The sequence below is a fragment of the Diceros bicornis genome, chromosome 10 (assembly GCF_020826845.1).
Source record: "Diceros bicornis minor isolate mBicDic1 chromosome 10, mDicBic1.mat.cur, whole genome shotgun sequence".
NCBI classification, from domain to species: Eukaryota; Metazoa; Chordata; class Mammalia; order Perissodactyla; family Rhinocerotidae; genus Diceros; species Diceros bicornis.
The window spans coordinates 13403898-13428925 of NC_080749.1; the positions used below are offsets into that span (position 1 = coordinate 13403898).

At 54.0% G+C, this 25028-nt stretch overlaps 1 protein-coding gene across 4 annotated transcripts in view; it reads right to left on the bottom strand.

Moving 5' to 3' along the window:
• The window catches only part of STEAP3 (STEAP3 metalloreductase), a 49509-nt gene extending 24863 nt beyond the window's left edge, over positions 1-24646 (bottom strand). Inside the window, exon 1 of one of the 4 annotated variants that reach the window (XM_058548828.1) lies at positions 24516-24635. In XM_058548828.1, the coding sequence (XP_058404811.1) occupies positions 24516-24546 (31 nt within the window). In that variant the 5' untranslated portion in view covers positions 24547-24635. Of the gene's footprint in view, positions 1-19419; positions 19498-24515 lie in introns of those variants that run through there. The other 3 variants (XM_058548832.1, XM_058548830.1, XM_058548831.1) reach the window with 3 other exon arrangements.
• Between the last annotated feature and the right edge of the window lie 382 nt (positions 24647-25028).

The window sequence follows — 25028 nt, forward strand, 5'->3', positions numbered from 1 at the left end:
CTCTTCCCACTTTCCACAGGGGGACCAACTCAACACCAGGTGAGGGGGGGGAGGGTCCAGGGTCTAATGCAAGGGGGAGCAGCGGCCCCAGGAGGCGGGGGCCTGGCTCTGCCATGGATCGGCTGTGTGTCCTTGGACAAGCCCCTGTGCCTCTCTGGGCCCCAGCTTCCACCTTTGTAAATGGGGGTCACAATCTCTGCTCTGAGATGACCGACAATGCAACCTTCAAAGGCTCTGAAAACTGTGACCATCTCTATTTATGAGATGCCTACTATGTGCCAGATACTGCTCTCACGCCTTTCCACGGGTGATGGTCATTTAGTCCTCACAGAACCTCATGAAGTAGGTGCCATTACTATCCTCAACTTAAAGAGGAGGCAACTGGGGCTCAGAGAGGTTGAGGAACTTGCTCCAGGTGGCACAGAGGGTAAGCCTGGGAGGGAAGAACGGGATGCAGGTCTGTTGGCCTCTGCAGTCTGAGCTTCACCAAGAGTCTTATTGCCCAGACAGAGGACGGTGACCTGTGCAGAGACACCCCAGTGAGTGGCAGAGCTGGGACCACACTGGCTGAGAAGAGGGGGTCAGCATGGAAAGGGACACACACTGACTGTCCATTCCGAGAATCAGGGACATGCGTTGCTGTCCTGCCTCTGCCAAGTGAAGGCAACTCCCTTAGCCTCTCGCTCCTCTGAAGTGGTTTTGAAGCATCACCCTGTCTCTCTCACAGGATACCAGGGACCAGCTGAGCCAAGCCCCTTCGGGTCATCTTTGTGGGCACCCACAAATGGAGGGGCCATGCCCACACAGACATCAAGCATCAGCCGGACGCCCCACCCTGCTCACGCCAGACCTGACTGTGAGCTCTCAAGGGGACAGCCCTGCCCTGCAAAATGAGAGAGGGTGTTTTCTGGCTGGTTCTGGGGGCAGGGATGTTTTTCCAAGTGGTGATGAGCTGCCCTTTGTAGAGGCAAACAGGCCTCCTGTTGATCCCCAGAGCTGGGCTGGGAGTCCTGTGTCCATGGGCGAGGAGGGCCTCCCCAGGCACCCAACTTATGGCTGCCCGGGCAAGAGCCAGGCTCTAGAGCCAGACTGCCTGGGTTCTAATTCTGACCCCGGCTCTTGCTAGCTGTGACCTTGGGCCTGTCAGTGCCTCAGTTTCCCCAAGAGACAATCATAGTACCTTCCTCATGGGGAGGTTGCAGAAATAAATGTCAATGTGTGTAAAGCACTTAGAACAGCGCTCACTCGGCACATCATAGGCACTCGGCAGATGCGGGTCGGTGATTATTGAGCAAATGCTGGTTGCCAGCACTGTACCAGCAGTGTGGACGAGGCGGAGGAAGGATGCAGAAGACTCTGGCAGTCCCTCCTCAGCCCTGGGCAAGAGGGGCGGGTCACGACAGGGCTCTGCAGGCGGCCTCAGCTGCCAGGCCAGCATCGGGGACTTGGGCCAAGGTGAATGTAAATCCTCCCCACCCCCCAGGACCCCCGCGTTCCCTGTGATCAGTCAAGGCTAGGGCAGATACACTGGGCCTTTCCCAGGCGCCGCCTCAGCCACCTGGAGAAACCAGCCCTGGGGTGGGTTTTGCCTATGGGGAGGGAGAGTAGCCACACTGAGGCCGCCAGATCATCTTCTCCACATTTGCTAGCAATTTGGAAGAGCCCCTCCTGGACAGACGCCTCTCCTCTGTCTTTGCTCTCTCTCCTCTCTCCCTCCCATCTCCCGAGTAATTACCATGTGCTGAACACTCTTAAGAGTATAAAGATGAAGACGTGTCCCCACTCTTGGATGGTTTACAGTCGGGTGTGTGTATGTATGTGTGCATGTTGGGTGGTGTGTTAGATAAGACGTGTCTACCCACGACTGGACACAGGGTAGCAAGGGAGGGGTCCAGGAGTGGCCTGGGCATGCCGGGGTTCTTGTGCAGGAGGCAGACACCTCTTCCAAAGCAGGGGCCAGGGAGGGCTTCAGGGCACACATGGCATCTGCCGGTCCTTGAAGAACCCCAAATGGTTTACAACTTCACAGCAAAACGGAACCAACCAAAGAGAAAAAATCAGTGAGACCAAGACTTTGAATCCTGTCCAGGTCTATCCCCAGACTTGGCATCAGGAAGTGGAAAGGAATTACCCGGGGCTGGCTCTCGAGGCTCAGTGCTCAGAAGCCGACTCGGTACTTGCTTCCTTTCGAGGAGCTGAGACGGAGGCAGCTGAGGCAAAGGGAAGGCATGGGCGGGCACTGGGGGACCAGGGCTGGTCCCAGCTTTGTTCCAAACTGGCCCTGGGACATCAGAGCAACACTGAGCCCCTCTGGATGGCTTCTCTAACGTGCCGCTGCACCAGATCATCTCCGAGCCCCTCCCAGCCCCGGCAGTCCAGGCATCTATTAAAAGTCCCAGACTTAGGGTCCTAAGGAGCCCTGCTTTCAGCCGCGGGATGAATGGAAACTAAACATAAAGCACCTCTACAGTGCTTCTTGCCACCAAAATTCCCTCCTTGGGACAGGAAAAGGCCAGGTTGTAACGCCTCCTTGTGGGGCCTCCCACCCCCCGGGGCGGCTCCTTCCTGTACAGCTCTGACGCAGGGACAGAACCACCTGGGCCTGGTGCTGGGGTCAAGTCACAGGCACTAGCTGGGTGTTTGTGCCTTAGTCCCCTCACCTTTAAAATGGGGGAAGCTAACTGTACCTTTCTCCAAGGGTGGTTGTGAGGATGAAATGAGTTAACAGTGCAAGAGCTCAGAGCCATCTTTTCTGACTGGTGCTTGTGAGTATGTGTGCGTGTGTGTGCATGCATGCGTGCACGTGTATATGTGTACTATTCTCTGAAATGCTTCATGGGCCGTGGTATGTGTGTGTGTGTATGTGTACTAGTCTCTGAAGTGCTTCATGGGTCGTGGTCACCTCTCAAAGTTCTTCTGACCTCCCAGTGCCCAGCACAGCCCTGCTGCTGGAGTGAAGGCCGATGGGGGTAGACCGAGTGGGACACATCCTGGGGGCCCCAGAGGTCCAGCGGAGCCCCTGTTGCCGGCCTATTAGGCCTGAAGGTGAGAAAGTGACTAATCCTGTCTGGGCTCTGACTCCCTGGTTGTTCTATTTACAGATCTGGGGGAGGGAGGAGGGAAGGGATCAAATTGCAGCTAGGTGCAGGGACTGGGGCCTGCAGCCTGCACACAGACCTGCCCAACCACCCCCCACCAGGCCCCTAAGCTGCAGACAAAACAGCATTGAGGCCCGGGTGTGCAGGAACTGGCACAAACCACAGGTCCCAGTCCCCTCTGGGTCTCAGTCCAGGCTCATCCAGCCCCTCCCACTTCCCAGCAGGGCCATGACATGGGCTGTGTTTGTGGCTGGGAGCCACGCCTGGCCCACGTGGCTGCCAGCTCCTGCCTGCTCTTGGGCAGGACACTAATGCTGGGCAGTCACATGGACAGCCCTGCAGCCTCTCCTGTGCGGGCAGCAGACTCAAGTGGCTTCAGACTCAAGTGGCTGGGGCAGGTGTGGCCACGGAGGGGTCACCATGGGGCCAGATGTGGATGGGGGCAGGGGGTGGCTGGCTGTGGCACCCAGCAGCTGGATGGAGGAGGGGTGGCCTGCAGGCCAGCTGGGGTGCCCTCCACCCCCTCCCCACAGAGGCCGACTGAGCTAACGTGTCCAGCCCCGGCTCCCCTCGGGGACTGAGAGAGGAATCTGGCCCAGTCCTCAGGCGGCCCATGGTTATCTTCAAACTATTTTTACATTTTATCTGGGCAGTAAAATTGAATTTGGGGGGACATATTCCTATTACTGCTATACTACTTATAAGTAAAATATATTTAAAACATTGTAATTTGTGCACTATAATGTTATATACAGAATAAATCATATATAAACAAATATAAAGGGATGAGGCTAAAATTTAAATACAAATGAAAGCTCTTAAGTTTTCTTCCTACCCCCAGGGAATGATCCTCTGTAATCCCTGGGGAGGTTCATACCCATCCTGGAGACCTGTGCCCAAAGGGAGTGACAGGCACAAGATGAAACTAAACGAGGTCTTCTGAGAGGAGGACACTGACTTGAGACGGGGGAGCTGGGCTTCCTGGAGGAGGTGGCCTGAGCTGAGCCTTGAAGGATCTGAGAATGAGCCAGGAAAAGCATTCCAGAAAGAGGGGCCTGAGTGAGCAAAGGCCTGGGGACCAGAAACAGCAGTGTGCAGGGACCCGCCAACAGCCCACGTTCCTGGGGCAAACTGGTGTGTGCCCACAGCAGCACCAGGGTCTTACCAAGCCATAAATGAAAACACAAAAGCTTGTGAAGTGTCGACACAAAAAGAATACGGATCTGAGAGGCTAAAACTCTGGGTTTTGTCCTGATGATTTCCTCCTGGGAGACACTGGATGAGTCACGTCCTCTCTCTGGCCTCGGTTTGCTCATTGTAAAGTGAGAATACACCAGCCGCTCAGCTTCCCGCAATGCGCAGGGGGGAGGTGAGGACCGTCCACTCCTGGGCGTTGCTCTGTGGTTGGGGACTTCCCTGGGAGTCCTTGCCTGGCGGCCCCTGTTCTCATTGCTCATCCCCACCCTCCTGTCAGCTTTAGGGGGCAGAGATGGCCGTGTTTTGCTCCCCGGCTGTAACTAGCACCCAGCACTGAGCCTGGCACATTGGAAAGGTTCAGTGCATCTTTCTGACTGAAGGTGCACGTCACGGGAGCTCACAGCTTCAAAACTTACTCCATGTGTCCTTTGGGGGCAGAAATCCTCCCCACATGCAGTGCATATTTCAAGAGAAGGCAGTCAGATCCTCACCCAGAACGCAGGCATCACCCCGAGCTGCAAGAGGCAATGATCTTGGGTCTCATCGTCTGTTTTTATAAAACTGTTTTATAGGTTTAGATCCTCTCTCATCGTCAGGACATTTATCACAACTGTCTGTCTGCCTGTTTGCCCATTAAAGCCCCCCCAGGTCCTGCTAATTTGCTGTGAACAAGAAATACGGACAACACACCATGCAGAAAGTAAAAAGAGAACCCACAGAATGGGAGAAAACTATTGTAAATCATATATCTGATAAGGGACTTGTTTCTAAATATATAAAGAACTCTTACAACTCAATATTAAAAAGACAACCTACGTGAAAATGGGCAAAGGATTTGAGTAGACATTTCTCCAAAGAAGATATACTAATTGTCGATAAGTACACAAAAAGATGCTCAACATCATTAGCCCCCGGGGAAATGTAAATTAAAACCATGAGATACCACTTTACACCCACTAGGATGGCTTCATCGAAAAAGACAGATAACAAGTGTTGGTGAGGATGTAGAGAAATCAGAACGCTCATCCACAGCTAGGGGGGATGTAAAATGGCACAGCTACTCTGGAAAACAGTCTGGCAGTTCCTCAAAAGGTTAAACGTAGAGTTTCCATATGAACCAGCAACTCCACTCCTAGGTATAAACCCAAGAGAAATGAAAACATATGTCCACACAAAAATGTGTACACCGATATTCCTAGTAGCATTATTCATAATACCCAAAAAGTGGTAACAACCCAATGTCCATCAACTGATGAATGGATAAACAAAATGAGTTCTATCCATAAAATGGAACAATATTCACCAATAAAGAGGAGTGAAGTACTGATACACGCTAAAACATGGATGAACCTTGAAATCATTATGTTAAACGCAGGAAAGCCAGTCGCCAAAGGCCACATATTGTATGATTCCATTTATAGGAAGTGCCTAGAACAGGCAAATCCATAGAGACAGAAAGTAGATTAGTGGTGCCAGGGACTGGGTGGGGAGGATTCAGGGAAAATAGAGAGTGACTGCTCATTGGTACAGGGTTTCTTTTGGGAGTGATGAAAATGTTCTAAAAGTGATTGAAGTGATGGTTGTACAACTCTGTGAATATACTAAAAACTGTGGGATTGTATACTTTAAATGGGTGAATTATATGGTATGTGAATTACAGATAAATAAAGTTGTTATAAAAAAAGGAAGCTGAGATCCCACAGCCTGTTTTAATGTTTGCAAACTAAGAGTAAACGTGCTTTGGGTGAGAGCTTAAGGTGTCTTCATGAGCTTAATGCATGGATCGTGTGACATCACTATTGGTGGTTCTGTAACTTTCCAAAGTTATTTTCTAGTTGTTTTCCACATACTTGAGGTTTCTAAGGCCCATGACCTGTGGATAAGTGAGGCTTATGTTATCAACACTAACTTGTTGCAGGGGAGATGGTACCATGGGCTAAACAGTCCTCCTGGCTTCGGAGTGAGCCCTGTAGCTTTCGCTCACATAACTGCTTCTCTGTACTCCAGCCCATGCAAGCCGTCCCCCATTCCAGGGCCACGTGGGCTGGCATGCAGGAGAGGGTGCCAAAGTCTGAAGCCCACCCCACCAGCTCCCGAGGTGGGTCCATGAACAAGGCAGATGTGTTCTGGTGAGAGGGGGCGGGAGGCAGCATCTGCTACTCGCCCAAATGGCTGAGGGTTTATATAAGGACATGTGGCTGGGAGCCAGCACACAGCTGCAAATCTGCTGGCATCCGGTCCGATTCATTCCCCTTTCCCACCAAACTCAGCTCCTCCTTAATTAGGCAGAGGATCAGCCCCTAAGAGCCCACTGGTCACTGGCAGCTTGCCCAGCCAAGCCTGCTTCCCCAGGAAAACATCTGGATGCTCTGGAGTTACTCAGGATCAGTCGCCTCAATAAATTGCAGGGTACCAGCAAGAGTCCAGGCTTGGAGGCAGCTGGGGCCACATTTCAGCCCCAGAACTCATTAGCTGGGTGGCCTCAGCGAGTCACTTTACCTTTCTGAGCCTCAGGTTCCTCATCTGTACAATGGAGTGATATTACTTACTTTAATGAGTGCTAGTTACTTACTTTAATGAGATAAGTAAATTGCCACTGTCTGAGCCTGTCAAATTCACCCATTTTTCATTTTGTTTGCCTCCCTCTAGGATTTTTGTAAATCTTCTGTTTGTGTAAAGCAGAAATAGATGCACCTAGATCAATACACCGTGCTCTCTGCTGAATGGAAAAATTTACTCCAAAATTTTCTAAACTGTCCAAGTGCTCTGGGATAATGGCCTGGAGGTACGCACACATTCCCCACCAAGACAGCTGGAGGAAAAGACTTGCTGCCCTTTGGGACTCACGGTGGAACAGAAAGGGAGTAGGGATAGGCTGGTGGCGAGGGCTTGGGCACCAGGGTGGTTTGGGACTGGACAGTGGACTCCTGAGCCCTCCAGGGGCTGCTAGCCCCAAGATCCAGCTCCCTGCTAGGGACGGTCCTCGTGCCGTTGGGGTCCCCAGGCCACCCTTCCTCACCAGGATCCCCAGCTCCTGGGTCAAACCCACACCAGCTGCCTCTCTGCCCCCACACCCCTCGAGAGACGCCCCTCTCCCACTGACAGTATTTCTCTTTCCTGTCTGTCTCCTCCCCAGGCTCCAAGTTCCTCAAGGGCAGGAACTGAGTCAAACTCACTCTTGCAACCCCAGCACTGAGCCCAGTGCCGGCACATAGTAGGTCAAACCAGGGCTGCACTGGAGTCACCTGGAGGGCTTGTTAAGACGTATTGCTGGGCTCCAGCCCCAGACTTTCTGATGCTGCTGGGCCCAGGACCACACTTTGAAAACCACTGCAGCAGATGCTCAGTAAAGGTCTGTGCGAAGGGTGAATGAATTAACGAATCACTTGCATGTAAGAAGCACTCCGGATTCGACTTGTTTCCTGGGTCCTTACAGTCGGGCCCAGCTCTTGGCCTGCCTCCTCCATAAAGCTCTCCCTGAACCCGGCGGGTATCCATTCTCCCTCTCTATGCTGCTCTCTGTCTTGAGGGTCAGGTACACGTGCCCCATCCCTGCATAGCCCTTGGCCTCCCAGAGCCGGCTCTTTCTGGTGAGGAGAAGGCGGTCAAGGCCATGGCGGCATTGTTCACTGAGCCCAGGAGGCAAACTCCACAGTGACCGCTCCCATGGACCCCTCCCCACCCACGCGTAGGTCACCAGGCCCAGTGCGGGCTGATGGAGAAGACAGGAGTAGTACCAGGAGACCACACAGATCCTGGGCGCCCAGAAGCCCCCAACACCCCAACTGGGGAGATCTTACCAGAGGACGTGTCCTGGATGACCAAGAATTCACACGGCCTGACTCCACGTCCAGAACTCTCTTTCACTACCACAAATGGACAGCCGGGCCTGGAAGAATTGCTCACTGGAACAGTTCATCATTACCCACTGCCTGAAGTGGTCAGTGCTGGGGGGGAGGGGGGAGGAGGAAGGCCCAGTGGTCAGCACCAAGGCCAGGGGTTCGAAGCAGGGAGGATGCTCGCGCCCCAGAGTCCCCCCTCTGCACATCCCCAGGGCACCATTTACATTGTGATCCATACGAACGGTACCCTCTGGAGTTGTACAGGGCACAGCCTGCGCAGTTTTACACAATAGTTGGTCCTGCTAATCCTCATCTGAAAAATCTCCTCATTCGTTATTTCCTGAATACCTACTGTGTACAAAGTAGTTATTCTGGCAGGTGGCTCTTGGGGCTCTTAGGGGAAAGGCTGGCTACACCCTGTGGCAAGGAGAAAAGTGCTTGAATGAGGGCATACCCAGGCACTGTGGGAGCCAGGGGGGAGTGGCTTATCTCTGCCCAGCGAGGTCAGGGCGCTGGCATGTCTGGCAGCCAGCTCCCTGTGGGCCGGTTAATCCAGCCGGGCTGGAGGCTGTCAGGCGGCGGCAGCTGAATCTGCAGCCTCAGCACCTGGGGGTGGGTGGCTTCTTGCTTTCCAGGGACACTTGGAGCTGCAAACCTGGGGCCAGATGGGTCTTGTGGGCTGTGACTGCCCCCCACCCCCTCCTCCTGCCACGGTGTAGGTCTGCAGAATCAGGGATCAGACCTTCTACTCCTGGGCAGGGAGGCATGGAGGCAGAGAAACGGGCAGAGGCAGCCAAGACACACAGAGGCAGCTCCAGGGGCTGCTGCCAAGCTCAGCCTGCCTCACGTGGGCCCATTCCTGGGCCTCCTGAGGACGCATGCTTCCCCTGCTTGGCCCAGCTGATGGGCCACCTTTTCCAAGAAGGCTCTGAGGGGACCTCCCCCGACTCTCAGCAGCCTCTTCCTCTGGACTCCCGGGGACACCGGAAGTCAGCCTCCACTCTCCAACTGCTCTGTGTGGGGAGGGTGATGCAGTTACTTCCCAACCACCCGCCAGGGGCCAGCTCCATGCAGACCTCTGACTTTTTCAAGAGTCCCTGAGAGCTTAAAAGGCTGGTCCAGGCAGCCCTGGGAGACCTCCTGGCTTCCTCCCAGGCCCTTAAGGACAGAGAGACTCATTCAGCACTTCTGTCACGTTACCATTGACTGCACACAATGGTTCGCATGTCTCTCACTCCACCAGACTAGGGGCCACTTCCTACCCATTCCTGTGTCTCTAGCACCTGGCCTGGGGCCTGGCACCAAGTAGGTGCTCAATTAATGTCTGTGGCTTGAATGACTTAACCGCTAGATTCTGTGCCTGAAGGCAAAGTATGCTTGTGAATTCTGGCTGTTTCCCCCAGTACCTAGCTAGGCCCTCCTGTACCCGGTGGTGATTAAATAACACCCCGAGTTTCTCATCCCTACAGCCTGAACATAGTGTTAGACCTGGCCAGGCATTTCACTATTTCAGAAACTCAATAACACAGAAGACTAATGCACAGATGTGTTTAAACACTGCAAATAAAAACACAAATAGACTCATGCAGCTCTGGCCAAAATGGAAAATCAAACACCACATCTCAGGCCCATCAGGGTGCAGCCTGGCATGTGGGTGCCCATGGAAGGAGGCTTCAGGGATGCTGGGTCAGTGGCTCCAGGGCCCGTGGGAGTGGTCTGCCCTCTCTCCATTAGGCAGGGGTGTCCATTGGCAGGCGACGCCCAGCTGTGGCCACTAGCAGATGGCCTTTTCCTTTCCTTGGCTTTTCTTAGCCCGATGCCTGCCCGGTCTATGGGCTCATGTCTGGTCATCCCACCCGACCTCATGCTTTTTTCTGCTCAGGTCATAGATTTAATCTTTTTGCCTGGAAAGTCCCTTCCCTCCAAATGATGAAATTCAAGGTCCAGCAGAAAGGCCACCTCCTCTGTGAAGCCTTCACCCTACCTCCTCTTTGAGGCAGGATTAATCCTCCCTTCTCCGGTCCCCTTGGCTCTCTGTAGCACAGGTAACGGGGTGGAACCAGCATACAATGGTAGGTCTTTTCCCTTAGAGGTTCAAGGGGTAGGTGGTGGTGGGGTGCCTAGCCCCCCATAATCTCCATCACCCTTCCTCGTGTGCTAATGTTAATATCAATACTAATACTCTTTGATATGAATAATTCACATTTCCCCATCAGGTAAAATGAATAACAGCTTCTGTACAATCTTTCCATCTTATGGATCTGAAATCAACTCAGTAAAAAGCTGGCTACTTGCTATGCAAATAGAAGCAGCTTTCAGGGAAGTTCCCTAGTTCCCCCTTCCCTCCTCTGACTGTCCCTGAAGCCACTTCATGTCGAAATCCTGGGCATCTCCGGGGCTGTGAGGCCCACCCTTTCAGCTAGGAAGTCTCATCCCCACACCCAGCAAGTGTCTGGCACGTGGCACGTCTACAATAATCAGGAGTCAAATGAAGGGAAGGTACTGTGAGGCGAGGCCAGACTCACACTGGGGAGAGACCCTGATCGTGGACTTGTACATTCGGGTTGAACATGTGGAAGGCTATCATTACTTCCATTTTGTAGATGAGAAAACCGAGGCCTAGTCAGGACTTCCTCCAGGCCCCAAAGATGGCTCCTGCCCTAGTCCCATCCAGTCCCTGCACTCAGGCTGCCTCCAGGGGGGTGAAGGCGGGCAGCTCGTTGCCATGCGCAAGAGTAATAGCCGGTCACCTGGTCCACATCAGGCTCTGCAGTGGTCTGCTCCCTTCCTCTCGGCTTTCCCTCCGCCCTGCTGAGCCACCAACTCATACTTTCCAGCCTCTCCTCCTCAGGCTGTTTCTGCAAATCCAGGGCTGCCCTCTATCCTCGATTCCAAACCACGGCAGCGCAGGTCCCAGGCCCTCCCTCCCTCTCAGGCTGAGGGGTCCAGGGGGCAAGAAGGAAGGTCCACACGAGTCCAGGTCCTCCCTCCCCAGACCCCACAGAGACCACAGGGGAGACAGGATAGAGGATGCTAGTCTCAAATCAGGGTTTAAAAGCTGGGTTATAGCCACACACATCTTAATTGCTGCATTTCTATTTTCTCTGTGGACATTTTTCCCTTTCTGATGGCCTCTTACAAACATTTTACTGTTACATTTCTTGTAATACTCCCTGGAATCGTTATTTAGACATCATAAAAAAAATCATTATATTTTTAAAAGGAAGGCCGAGAATTCCTACAAAAGAGAATACAAAAGCTCAGGCACACACACAAACACACACACAAGCCGATCCACATACAAATACACGTAGGTGCAAGTTTCGTCTGACAGAAAAGAGAGGGTTATCACCACACCACTTTGCAAAATAGAAGTGAATGAATAATTTATAGGGCTTTTTACAAACATCTAGATTTTCGAATCATTCTAGAAAAATCCAGTTTGCTTACTTACAGCAACAGTTCTGTGATAAACCAACCCAGAAATGGTTACCCATAAGTAAAATTTACAATTCCCAATGGGCCTGCTTTCCACAGAAATGCATCATAAACACCAACATCATTTTTTTTTTTTAACACACCAGAGCCCATGAAGCCTTGGCTCTCACTAACTGAAGGCACTGTGTGTGATAAATCCTTGAACCCTTTACTTTGAAAGGTGCCTGACTTAACGTGCAGATGATCAAATTTCCTATTTTATTTTGGCAGGAACTTCATTATTCTGCGCTCTTTGCTGCCAGTTCCAAACAGTGGCACCTGAATCGAGGCTGTGCAGCTCCCTCTGACTCCCCGAGATGCCGTGCACCCTTGAGCAGGTCAGGGGGTGCTGGGGCTGGGGGGAAGGACCCGCACACTCCTATGTCACCGTGGATCTGTGCCCTCACCAGACTTACCAACAACAGGCTGGTGGGACATCTGGCCAGCACGAGGGTCTGAAACTCTCGGGTCTCCCTCCGACCAGCGGGCAGCCTGACTTGGGTTTTGAAGTCAGGACTCAAGCTGACCCTCCGAGGGCGAGGACCTGCCAGGGGCTTAGACAGCCCGGCTGCCGCCCCCTCTGCCTGCACTCCAGCTCCTGACCGCACGACTGGCCTGGGAGCGGTGACTGATGCTTGGTTACAGAGTGCACTGTGAGAGCAGTGCTGGCTTAATACTTCCTGTTTGGGGAGGAAACCTCACTGGGGATCATTAGCGGCTCAGACTCAAGTCTCTTTGCCACAGGAACTGAGGTAGGACAGCCAGCAGAACCCAGGATGCATAAGATGAGTAAGTGTCATCCAGTGCAGGGCAGACTGCCTCACCACGAGTGTGTTTGAGAGAGAGAGACAGAGACAGAGAGGTGTGTTTACTCTTCAGGATACAAAGCCAAACATAACGGCTGCAGAAAGTGGCTATTTATCACTTGCTGTGGGGGTAATTTATTGCAATCACCGTGGCTGTCATGAGCTTGGTGATAATTCTCTCAGCATTTTGTGCCAACAAAGGCTTCGTGGCCGTCTTTACTTGCTAGTCAGTGCCTATGGGAAGAAAGACAGACAGACAGAAGGACCCACTGACAGATGACAGCAGTGTCATGAAGGCAAAGCATGGATGAGTGTGTGCCTGCCTGTGCCAACGGCATTTCCAGTTCACCCCGGAGGCCACACTGACAGCCCAGAGGGAGGCCAGAGGTTTGGAGGCTTATGTATCATTGAGGTAAATTATGCTAATTCCAGTCTTAGGACAAGTATATTCCATTGTTTTCAACTTGTTTGAAAACTAGTGATCTTGGAAAATGGTGGCTCTGAGTAACCCTGGGCATTTGATAACCAGAATACACACCACAGGTTACTCTATTATTTCCAGCAACAGAAAAGGGCCCGCATGGTTCTCTGTCTGCTGTGACCCATGTCTTGTCTCGCATACTACAGTGAAACCTCCTGTGGGCGGGGGTATTCTTGAATCTCCCAGAGTTCAGCACAGGCCTGCATGCCTGGACTGACTTTCCCTACTTAGTTCATCATCACTACCCATCCTTCTAGTCCTGATGTCCCCCATGTCTGCCAATGCTGTTACCTCCACCTTACGCCTTGACATCCTCCCGGCCATCCAAATCCCCCTTCCCCCACCTGAGCCCCTGGGCACTTAAGGCACCTCTCAGGCCCTACAGCCCCACAACATCTCTCCCTGCTCTGAATTCAGAGGCAGCTGTGTCATCAGTGAATCTAGTTAAGCAGAGCTGGGTGTGAATTCAGGTTCAGCCCGTACCAGCAGTGTGACCCTGGGCAGGTTACTTTCCTTCTCTGTTCTGATGATTAAGTAAAACAGTGAGCGTGAAACCCCCAAACCCACATCTTAGAACTGCTCTGGTTACACGTTTCCTGTGCTCTGCTGTGGGCCACTCACCACAAGCAGCCTGGACTCTCCTCTCTCTGCTGCCTGGTGGTGTTCTGCATCATCACTGGCTTCCCAACTAGGCCGTAAGCTCACCGAGGGCGGGGACCTGCATGCCCCCTACCCCTGCGCATCCACACGCCCCGCACATTACGCTCTGCTTGCTGTGAGGCTGGTGGGTGCCTGTGGGACCAACGGGGCTCAGGCAGTACTTTCAGACATTAGTGAACACCAAATGATGCGGTGGGGGTGATGGTGGCGTAGGTTGGGCCACAGGTTTCTGGGCAGCCCCAGGCCCAGGGCCCCTGATTCAGTAGATGGGGGGCGCAGTACTCTCTGTTCCTGTCAAAGCTCGTGGGTGGTCTCTGATCCCCCTGGAGAAGTTGCACAGGAAACCACACTTCCTTATGAAAGGAAAGCAAACCCTCCAGGTACGAGTGGACAGGGCTCCAATGGCTCCCAGAGGGGTCCAGGCCAGCTGCGATTCCCTGTCCCCTGGGGTCCTCACTGAGCCCTCAGCTGTGCCCTGCGCTCCCCCCAATCTTGGGAACCCCTTCTCCCATCACCACACACAGCCATGCCAGGTCAGAATGTTCAAGAATTGTAGCAAAGGTTATGGAGGACAAAAGCAGCTGTGCCAGACTCACAACAGCAGAGCACCGTCACATCTCCCACTTCCGGCCTTGTACTCCAGGAACACTGGGAGGGTGGGGCTTTCTGGATGGAAGTCTCCAGCTCCCACCCCAATCCTCGGCTCCTCGGCCCAACACCATCTTGTTTCCCTCCCTTCTAGGTCCAGGCGCCACCTTATTTCTGGCCCGTCTGGAGCCATCTCCATGGACTAGCCACAAAAGGTCTGGTCTCACCTCTCACCGCTGCTCAGCCACTCATCCAGGTCGTGGCTGATTCACTGGACAGTGGTGACAGACCCTCCCGCCCCGCTGTGTCCCATGTACTCCTGACCCACATACAGGTCCAGCCAGTCACCCAGAAAGCCTCAGCACAGGCCCCTCACATTTTACAAGGCCCACTCTGGTGACTGCAGGCCCTGCATTTGGTCATCCTGTCTTTGCGCAGACTCCCCCTGGAGGGCCCCCATCACAGCCTCCTGCAGCTCCCCGACATCCTCCAGCTGTGTGCCCCGAGTGACTCACCTCCAGAGAGCCCCCACCCCAACTGCAGAGCATGCTGTCACCCTCCCAGGCCCACCAGTGAAATCACAAGCCTCCCCTCCCCACAGCCTGTTGGCCACACCACGAGCGTCGGCTGCTACAGGAACGGGAAGGGTCATTCCATCACAGACCCCAGCACACGGGCTCTGGGAACCTGCTGTCCACACGTGAACCGAGACGGCCCACTCTGCCATGGAAAGCTGAGCAGACCCATTCGCTGGTCCCCAAATTCCTTTACATTTACCTGTGATTGATTTTATTATCTTGGGACTGTAACTTTTGCAGTTTAATCTTCCAATCTGATAGCTCTAGGTTTGTAAATGTGCTGTTTGCTTAGATTTCACCTGGCTCTCATAAGCGGAAGAGGGAGATAGGAATAAATTACTGCCTGATTGCAGGACAATTAGTGCTCAGCTGGTGCAGGTTCTGCCAGGTGGCGACGGTGATTTGTGAGCACAGACTGATTGGGAAGAGCTGAGCATCAGGTCATTCTCTAATGACAGTGTTCTTACATGGCTGAAGCAACTGAACCCTGGTCCACTCAGAGCAGTGTTTACAGAGAGCCAGCCACGCCGGAGGAGGAGAGAGCCGTTCTGCCCGGGTGGAAGGGCAATCCAGGAGTTTAGGATGCACCAGCAGTCGTCCTGACAGCAGGCACTGTGGTCCGTACCTCCAACCCAGGGGGAAACGTCTTTAGCTTTGAATCCTGGCTTCCACTAGCTGTGGCACCTGGGCCTCAAGGATGCTGAATTTCCTCATTTCTTCATTCAGAAATAAATGAAGGAAATAGTATGGAGGTTCCTCAAAAAATTAAAAATACAACTACCATAGGATCCAGGAATTCCACTTCTGGGTATGTATCTGAAGGAAATGAAAACACTAACTCACAAAGATATCTACACCCCCATGTTCATTGCAGCATTATCTACAACAGCCAAGCCATGGAAGCAACCTAACTGTTCACTGATGGAAGAATGTATAAAGAAACTGTGAGATATATATATCACATATATTAAGGGGAATATTATTCAGCCATAAAAAAGAAGGAAATCCTGCCATTTGTGACAACACAGATGGAGGGCATTATGCTAAGTGAAATAAATCAGACACAGAAAGACAAATACAGTATGATCTTACTTATATGTGGAATCTAAAAAAAAAAAAAAACCAAAAAACTGAACTCACAGATACAGAGAACAGATTGGTGGCTACCAGAGACCAGGGGGTGAAATGGGTGAAGGTGATCAAAAGTTACAAACTTCCAGTTATAAAATAAATAAGCCCTGGGGATGTAATCTACAGCATGGTGATTACAGTGAATAATACTATATTGTAGATTTGAAAGTTGTTAAGAGAGTAGATCTTAAAAGTTCTCATCACAAGAAAAAAAATTTGTAACTACGTGTGGTGATGGATGTTAACAAGACTTTTCGTGGTGATCATTTCACAATATATACATATATGGAATCATTACGCTGCACAACTGAAACTAATATGCTGTTATATGTCAATTATATCTCAATAAAAAAAGAAAAAAGAAAGAAGCAGAAGGTGTGGGTTTCTTGGGATGGTAAATGACTACTCATCCTGCCGGAAGTGGGACTCAGATAGGTCTTGAAAGCCTGGCACAAAGTTAATGCCTGGTAAGTGTTTACTGAATGAATAAACAGTGAGGTGGAATTTGGACAAGAATATATATGGTGGTTAGGAGCCTCAAGTTTGGGGTTGAAAGAACAGATTGGAATCTCATGTGTTCCTGGGAAAGTTACATGGTTGAGAGAATAACATTACTGACCTCATAAGAGAGTTGGGAGGTTCAAAGGGGCTCACAGATGGAGCATGCTTGGCCCAGGGGCTGGCACGTGGGAAGCAGAATGTTCAGTGACCATGAGGACTGTCATTTTGGGTGTGATGGACACGGCGCCCACGTCATGCCAAGGATGTGAAGGGCTGACACGCAGAGGTTGAGAACGGTAGCAGGTAAGGTTGGACAGGGAGGTGGCCCCTGCACCTGGGCCAACAGGAGGAAGTGAGATTTCTGTGCTGAACATTTGAAGACTACCTGCTCCCCGCCCCCCCTGCCTTTCCGTCTCCAAGTTCCATCATCTTCCCAGCCTCCTGGATTGGGACTGGGTTGGTGAGGGTAGGACAGGGGTGGAAGAAGAGGCAGACAGCCCTCCAAGCCCAGGAGGGAGGAAAAGAACCAGCTTGGCCTTAAGGTTTAATAACTGCTTCAACTGGCAAACTTCCTTGTTTCAAGTCCACAGGCCCATTCCTGGGCCAGATGCTAGAAAGCAATCTCATGGAGTGCTTAACTTACTCAGCTTTGGCTGCCCAGCTCAGGAAGACCTGGCCACTATGCATGCTGGCGAGGGCAGGCAGGGGTGGATCCAGCCTCAGCCAGAGGTCCGGGAGCCTGGACATCACTGCATAGCCTGCTTCTCTCCCCCACTCCTACTTTCCTGAAAATCACTCCAGCCTGCTGAGGTTTTTGTTTGCAGGCTGGACAGGGAATGAGGCAGGAGGCACAGACTTCTCCTCCCAGGCTGGGAGGCATCCACCAGGGCGCTGAGCAGGGAGCCCAGAGGCCTGGGCCCCAGGCCAGCTCTGTCACAGAGAAAGGCACCATGGAGGCCACCCTCTGGGCCTTAGTTACCTTCTCTAGTGAACTGAGGGGGTTGGGACTAGAAGAGAAATGGGCCTGGAAGCTCCCCAGCTGATTAACACTCAAACCTTGGCAGGGGGTTGGGATCTGATATTACTGCACTCCTAAAACTTGGCACCTCCCACACTGAAGCCCCCAGGCAGGCATCAGTGTCCCTGTTTTATAGGGACAGCAATGCAGAGCCTTGAGCAAGATTTTACAGATGAAGAAAGTTTCAGAGAGCTGAGGACTCAGCCAAGGTCACATGGCACAGAGCTGCGACTCAGACTTGGGTCTATCTGACTCCAAGCCAGGTGCTCTCCCCTGCGGTCAGTCCACTGCCTCCCCCCTCCACTGCTCAGGTGTGCAGCTTTGGACTTCAGTCATTAACTTTCACTTTTTAACTGCCTGAAGCCCTGCCCAATACTCTGGTCTCTGATAAGTCGAAGGAGGGAAGGGCCATGGAGCAAGGACAGGACACCTGAAAGAGAGAGGAATCTACCTGTTTGGCATCTCTAGGCTGAGGGCATACCTGTGGCCTAGCATGACCAGGCCAGGTCCTGGGGAGCTCAGGCTTGGGTGTGGCTGTCCAACCCTCTAGTGAACAGGTGACCCGGCCGGAGCTCCCTGCCAGGTCTGAGGCCAGCGTCACCCCTTGCCAACCCCAGGCCTTCCTCCCAGGTTGCCTGGCTGAGGCCACCTGTCCACCACTCAAGGCCTCCTTCAGGAAACCTTCTCTACCCCAGTGACACCCTCTGCCCCACTAAGTCCATTCATCCATTAGACATTGATTTAGCACCTGCTCCATGCCGGCCCCTCTGCAGGCCACTGGGGATAGAGATGGGCATAGAGATGAGTAAGACACAGTCTCAGCCCTCCACGTGCTGCTGGCTTGGTGCAGGGGGGTCACCCTGTGGTGAGACCCTTTGGTTTTATAGTCATTCTGGCCCCCAGCACTGCATTCTCTGGGCTGCCAGAATCCTCTGAGAACATGGTCTGTCTCCCCCACTAGTAGGCTTCTCTGGGCTCCCAGATCAGATGAACCTGTGTACAAATCCTACTTCTGCAACTTGCTACCTATGTATCCTTGCAAAATACCCACGTTCTCTGGGGCTCAGTTTCTCCAACTACAAGAAGATAATAATGGTGCCTTCCCGTCCTGAGGATTAACTGGGATACTATGTGCAAGGCAAGCTGCCCTGCACAGATAAACGCACAATGAATGTCTGCTATTAATTATATCATCACTGCACTCTGACAGACAGAAATACTGCCCTCGGGGTTTTTCCAGAACCCCCCACTCCCGGAGCTTGTCTCAGGAGCGGCCCTGGACACCTGGGAGGCCTCTCCATGCCCTCTGCCAGGGCTCCAGCAGGACCTGCCTGCCTTTTCCCCAGGGATCCAGCCTCCTGGCCCCCAAACCACATAGCTCAGAGTACTCTCCCCTTCATCTACCCACAGTGACCAAAGCTCCAGCCACATCTCTTTAGGCAGCTTGCCCCTAAATTTCGGGGAAACGGGCAGGAGGAGTATGTTGGCCAGGCAAGAGCTCCGCGGGAGAGGCGGGCACCGGTCAGCCCAGCCTCTTCCTGACCAAGGTCGGGCGCCCCCGCCCTGCCGCCTGCCCTGCTCGGGTTGCGAAGGGGCTGGGAGGCCTGGCGAGGAAGATCTCGCCCACTGCTCCCGGTCCTGCGCTGAGACCGGCGGGCCACAGCTGCGGGCACGTGGGACCTGTAGACTCGGCGTGGTCCGCTGGGAGCGGCGCGCAAGGCCACAGTCGGGGTCGGAACTCCTGCTCCCTCCAGTCCCGCCGCCCGCGCAGAGCGCCCCCGGCCCTGCCCACCCCGGCCGACGCCCGCGACCTGCGGCCCTTGGGGAGGAAGGCGCGCGGAGTAGGGGACCCAGGACCCGGGTTCCCGGCCGCCTGGCGCACGTGGCTCAGTCCCAGAGGTCCGGGTCGCCTGCAGACATGTGGCGGCGCCTGGCCTCCGCGCGGCGATGGCGCAAGGTGCAAAGGGGCAGTCGCCGGGGCTGGGTCCCGGGGCAGGGCGCAGCCCACAGCCCCGCGGCGACCCGGGGGAGGGGTCACTCACCTCTCCAGCCAGCCGCTCGGAGGAGCGGCGGCGGCTGAAGGTCCGTGGCTGAAGGCGGCTCGGCCCCGAGGCTCCTCCTCTCCCTGCGCCCCGCCCGCCCGCGGGGCCGGACCTGCGGGGGAGGTGGCCGCCAGCCAGCCCGCCGCTGCTTATCCGGCTCGGCCACCTCCCCCGGGGCCGCAAGGTCCTCGATTCCTGCCTGGCTCTGCAGCCCCGGCGGAGGCGGCAACCTGCGACGTTCTGCCCCGGGTCAGAGGTTGGGAGCCAGCCCCGCAGCTTCCTGATCGGCGGCCCCCCCCCCCCCCCCCCCCAGTTAAAGTGTGCAGAACTCCGGAGGGCCTGGAGGCCAGGATGATTTCTGGGTGCCCCCCTTAACCTGAGGGACACCTCAAATCCACGTGCACTTTATAACCGAGGTTAAGTGGAAGGCCAAGGTTGCACAGATGGTGAGAGACCAGGGTGCCAGATTGGATTTGGCTTCCTTCTTTCGTGCAATGGAAGCAGGCAGCACAGGCCCCTCCTCAGCAAGGCTGAGTCCAGGTCTTTGGGGTCCTGGCACATCTGTCCCCTGTCCACCCTGAGGGCAAACCTTTGAGCCTTCCCAGTAGTCCTCAGGTTTCAAGACCTGGTTGCTGGTGGAGGCCCTGTGGCCTCCAGGAGCTGCTGGAGACGCTGGAGCTTGCCTCCCTGTCTAGATTCCCTGGGCTCCAAACTGCCCCTGCTCCCGAGAAGGTGCTCCCAGCACTGCCCGGTGCCCCCCACCCCTCATGCCGATGGCGTCCCAGCCCAGCAGTGAGGTGGGTATAGGGCGAGGATATCTTTGGGGTACCTTCCTAGAGGTGTGTGCGCTTTTCTGAAGCCCTTTCTCACCTACGACCTCACATCCTGCTGACACTTATTACCCTCCCTTTGCAGGTGAGGATGTGGGGACTCTGACCATTAAGTAGGGCACCAATGTCACTCATCTTCTGGGAGACTGACAGGGGGTTACCTGACCCTGGGACTCTTTCTAGAATATTCCTAGGGGGCATATTCCACCAGCCCCTGATAAGGAGCTCAGGAAGCCAACCTGTGCTGGGGAGATAAGACTGAGGGAGGGGTTATCCGAACCCTGAGGCAGAGGCAGGGGGATGGGGCCTCAGGAGTGGCCCCGGGACTGGACCCCAAAGAGCACAGTGAGGGTGAAGAGGCAGATTTATGACCTCCCCATGGTGGGAATGCTGCTGTCAGGGCCCCCCCACCCGCCCCCGCTCCCACCCTGCCAAAACCCACTGTGAATACTGTGTGCTTTCTCCCCTCCATAGATCTCCTCCTGCTTAAAATATCTTTCCTCCCCAGCTCTCTGCTCTGCCAGGACCCAAGGCCCAAATCTTCTCCAGACCCACCCTGCCCTAGGACAATGCCCTCTCTGAACTCCTGTGGCAGTTCTCATAGATCCCTCATCCATTCAACACTCAAGGAGTCCTGCCATGCCATGCAATGGTCCAAGTGCAAGGACACAGGTGCCTGAGGCTTGTTCCCAGCCCTGGAATGGTGAGTTACCTCTGCAGTGTGTTCCAAACCTGCATGGTGCTCTGCAGACAATAGGTGCTCTTTAAATATCTGCTCTGGCTGATGGGGACCTCTGAGCATCCTTCCTGCAGCCCCAATGGGAGGCACAAGGAGATGGAGCTGGAGAAATGGAAGTGCTGAGAGGTCTGCCAGCATTCTTGGAAGGACCCCTGGATCTGTCTAGCATCCTTCCAAAGAGCCCTGGTGGGCCTCTGGGTGGGGCTCCCCACGAGTTGGAGAGAGAGAGAGAGAGAGTGAGCTGAAGGCTGGACTGGCAGAGGTCTACAGAGGAATGTCCTCAGAGGAGCGTGAACTGCAAGAGAACATGGAGCGACCTGAAAGGCAGGGGAGGGAGGGAGGCGAACGCCGGCTGAGACTCTAGAACCTTGGAGGACAGAGCACCAGCCACGCAGCTGGCCTTTGGTGCTTTGCTGTCTGTCTCCCCCTGGAACGGGAATGTCCTGAGTGTAGGCTTGTCTCACCTGGCAGAGGGTCTGGTGGGGTAAGAGCTCTATAAATGTTTCCTGAATGTGTTTGGGGCCAAACTCCAGGAAGCAGATGAGCCGTCTGCTGATCCAGGAGGGAGGACGATGCACTGACATTGGTCGGGCACCTCCTCTGTGCCAGGCTCGTGGCTGTGGCCAGGCTAAGGGCAGAGCAATCAGAGCTGTCCTTTCCAGACAACCATCAGATCTGGTTACTCCTCTGCCAAAACCCTCCCCTGGCTCCCTGGTCTCTCAGAGTCAAAGCGAAGTCCTTTGTGTGATCTGTCCTGCTCTCCCACCCCGTCTCCGGTTCCCCTCTCTCTGCTCTCACTCAGTCCTGCTGTGCTGGCCTTCTCCCTTCTCCTCAAGTGGATTAGGCAGGGTCCTCAGGCAGGCCACCGCCCTGGCTGTTGCCTCTGCCTGGACCCCAGGCGTCCCTATGGCCCTCCTCCTTCAGGTCCTTGCTGAAATATCATCGTCTCCATGAGGCCCACCCACATCATTCCCCATCCCTCATCTATGTACTCTGCCCTGTTTCTTTTTTTTTTTTTTTAACATAGCCTTTATTTCCTCTAACATGCTATAAAACATACTTTTCCTGTCTGTTGTTTATTGACTGTCTGCTCCCACGGAAGTGTGAGCTCTCCCAGGATGGGGAGTTCCATCTGTCACCCACTCTGTATCCTTGGTGCCTAGAGCAGTGCCTGGCACACAGTCGATGCTCAGTAGTGTTGAATGGACGCCCTCCCATTTTCAGCCTTCTTCACCTCCTCAGCATCTCTGGGCAGCCTCCCCGTGGCTCCCGCCCTCCTCTGGTCTCCTTCCTTGCCGGCCCCAGAGCTGGTGTGGTGGTGGTGCAGGGGAGTGCTCGGTACACGCACTGAGGGATGTCTGGACCTGGAGTTGCTACATATTCTCTTTACGGAGCCCCTGGGTGTCAGTCTCCTGAGATTGCCCTTTTCCCTGAGGACAAGGCTACCCCTCCGGCTAAGAGGACGAGAGTGTCCAGGGAGGGAATCTAGAGTCATCTCCTCCTTGGGCCAGAGAGGGGAGGGACATTGTTCGTATTCAGCCTCTTGGATTGATCCAGCATTTATAGACTGGGACAGAGCACATCCATTTCACAAAATAAGTACTCTAATTGACTATTAAAATGAGGTGGCCACGAGAAGCTGTATGCCCCATTACTCCGATAGCCCTGGCTGGGAGCCAGGCCACCTGGATCTAGTCCTGCCACGGCGGCGGGGACTGCGGACTGGGGAGGGTGCTCCTCACCGATGCTCTCCTCTCCACTCGCCCGGGCGCCGCGAGACTCCTCCAGGCCTCGGCGCAGAAAGCTGCTCCCTTATGTGAGGGAGGGAGTGGGGCTGCAATTCGGGGTGGGGATTCTGAGGGTGATATGGGAAAATGGAGGGATTGTCTCTGCCTCCGTGGTGCCGCAGTGGGTAAGGCCATGTCAGACCACCCAGAGCTGAGGCAGCGGTGGGCGATGGGAATGCTCTGGCAGGGAGAAGCCCTGAATGGGGAGGCGAGCTGGCAAAAGCGTGCTGGGGGCCCGGGATTTAAGCTTACAGACTGTGTTCACGTGGCACCTTATTTCAAGCCAATATTGTATGCCATTATAACGTGTAGTTTACAGGGCATTGGGACTCCCCCCGCCACCATCACCACCAAATCTCCCTGCCCCCCAGAGCTTGGTACTCTACTTTGGCATACGGCTTGCCTTCCTTCCAGTCCTCTGTTGAAACATGAGCTCTCTCAAGTGGAAAAGCTCTCTGAGCTCAGTGGAATGAGAAGCCGTATCCACAGGAGAGTTAACTGTGGCGAGCACACGAGTGTGGAGAAGGTTCAAGGGCAGGTGCTAAAAGGGGAGGGAGGATGAAGGACTGGGAGTGGGGTGGGCAGGAGCAACCATTTTTCTAAGGGAGCTCCCTGGCACACAGTAGGTACTTAATAAACCTTGGTGTAAGATCAAGTGTCTTGGCTTGTGACTAGACCATCAGCGGCCAACAGGAATGTGGGAAGCTGGCCCAGCACCTCCGGGGAGCATTTAGCGAGCCCGGGAGCGGGTTCTGCTCTGTCTCTGGTAGCAGTGCATGTCTTTCCGTTGGGGAGATTGCAAAGGCACACAACTAGAGAAGTTTGGACTTTAGCCCCTTGCTCCAAACGTGCGGCATGTGACGGCCTGGGTGGTTTTAGAATTGCAGAGTCTCAGGCCCGCTCCAGACCTCCTGAATCTGAACCACATTTTCACAAGACCCATCAGAGATAGTGTGCACATTAGAGTTGGAGAAACGCTGGTCTACACGACAAACAAGGAACCCAACAACTCCTTGAACACCCGGGCCAAGGCACATGATCAGGAACCTACACTGGACTGCACTCCCCTTCACTGGGCGGCACTGTAATGTCACACCCTTTGCTTGCTCAAAGGTCCTCGTGAGCCAAATAGCCTGATTTAATCTGCTTCTGAATTTCTGTAAATATGGAGTAAACGACTCTGTCCTTCACGACACTCAATGCCTATTACACAAAGCTCCAAGAAAGAAACAGAAGACGAGGAAGCTTACTCTTTTCCAATAACTGATCTTGTTTCTCTTTTTACTGTGGTGGCTAGATACTCAGACCCACATCCATCACTACATTCCCTATTAAACATATTTAAGTTCTATTTTATTTTCCCCTAGTCCATGATTTTCTCTGTCTAGTTTACTATTCGTCTTATTGTTAAGCTTTCCGTCGTAAGCTGTCTTAAGTTGCTTTTGGAAAAAGACAACTGTGTAGGCGAAACAAATAGGAAATATCTATGTGCTGCAGCTGCAAATCCTCTTTCCTCTCGGCAGCCATCACCCTTTGTGGCAAGAGGAGGGTCATGGCATATCCTCTGCTGGATTGTTGAGAAGAGGACGGAGGGGCTGGGAGAAGGGTGAGTCCTTGGACTTCTGCCAGCAGTTACTGAGACAAGAAAACCCAGCCAGCGGGGTCGCTTGGGGGGAGCCATGCCAGCATGCCCACACTGTACCCCCCCTGCTTCCCCCAGCCCAGCAGCGCCCATCTCACCTGATGGGTGGTGCATGATACTGTCCCCCATGTCAGGAGACTCTCTGCAGCCCGGGCCAGGGGCTCTGCTCACCAGGGTCCCCAGCTGCTCTCTCTCCACGTGCTGCTGCTCCTTCTGCCTGGGGCCTGCAGGCAAGGGGGCCGAGCTCACTCAGCCCAGTGCAGGAGGTGGAGAGAGTGTGGGCGGAGGCTGCTCAAGGGCAAGAGGGTCACAGCCAAGCCCAGCACAGGTGGGGTCACTGGCCTCGGGGTCATCCGCAAACACTGTGGTCAGCGGCTAAGATAAGCTCTCTCTCCAGGCTTGCCCAATTCTGTTTCCTAGGTCTTGGCTCCCAAGGGGAGGTGAGGGGAAGGAAGCGACATTTGCCGAGTCCCACTTGGAGGCAAGCCCTGTGCTAGGTTTAGATCGGGCCCTTTAAACAGATCGGGACAGTGACTTACTCAGCCTCATGCAGTGATGAAATGGCGGAGCTGGGATTTCAACCAGGTTTGCCTGACACTCTGATCTTTCCA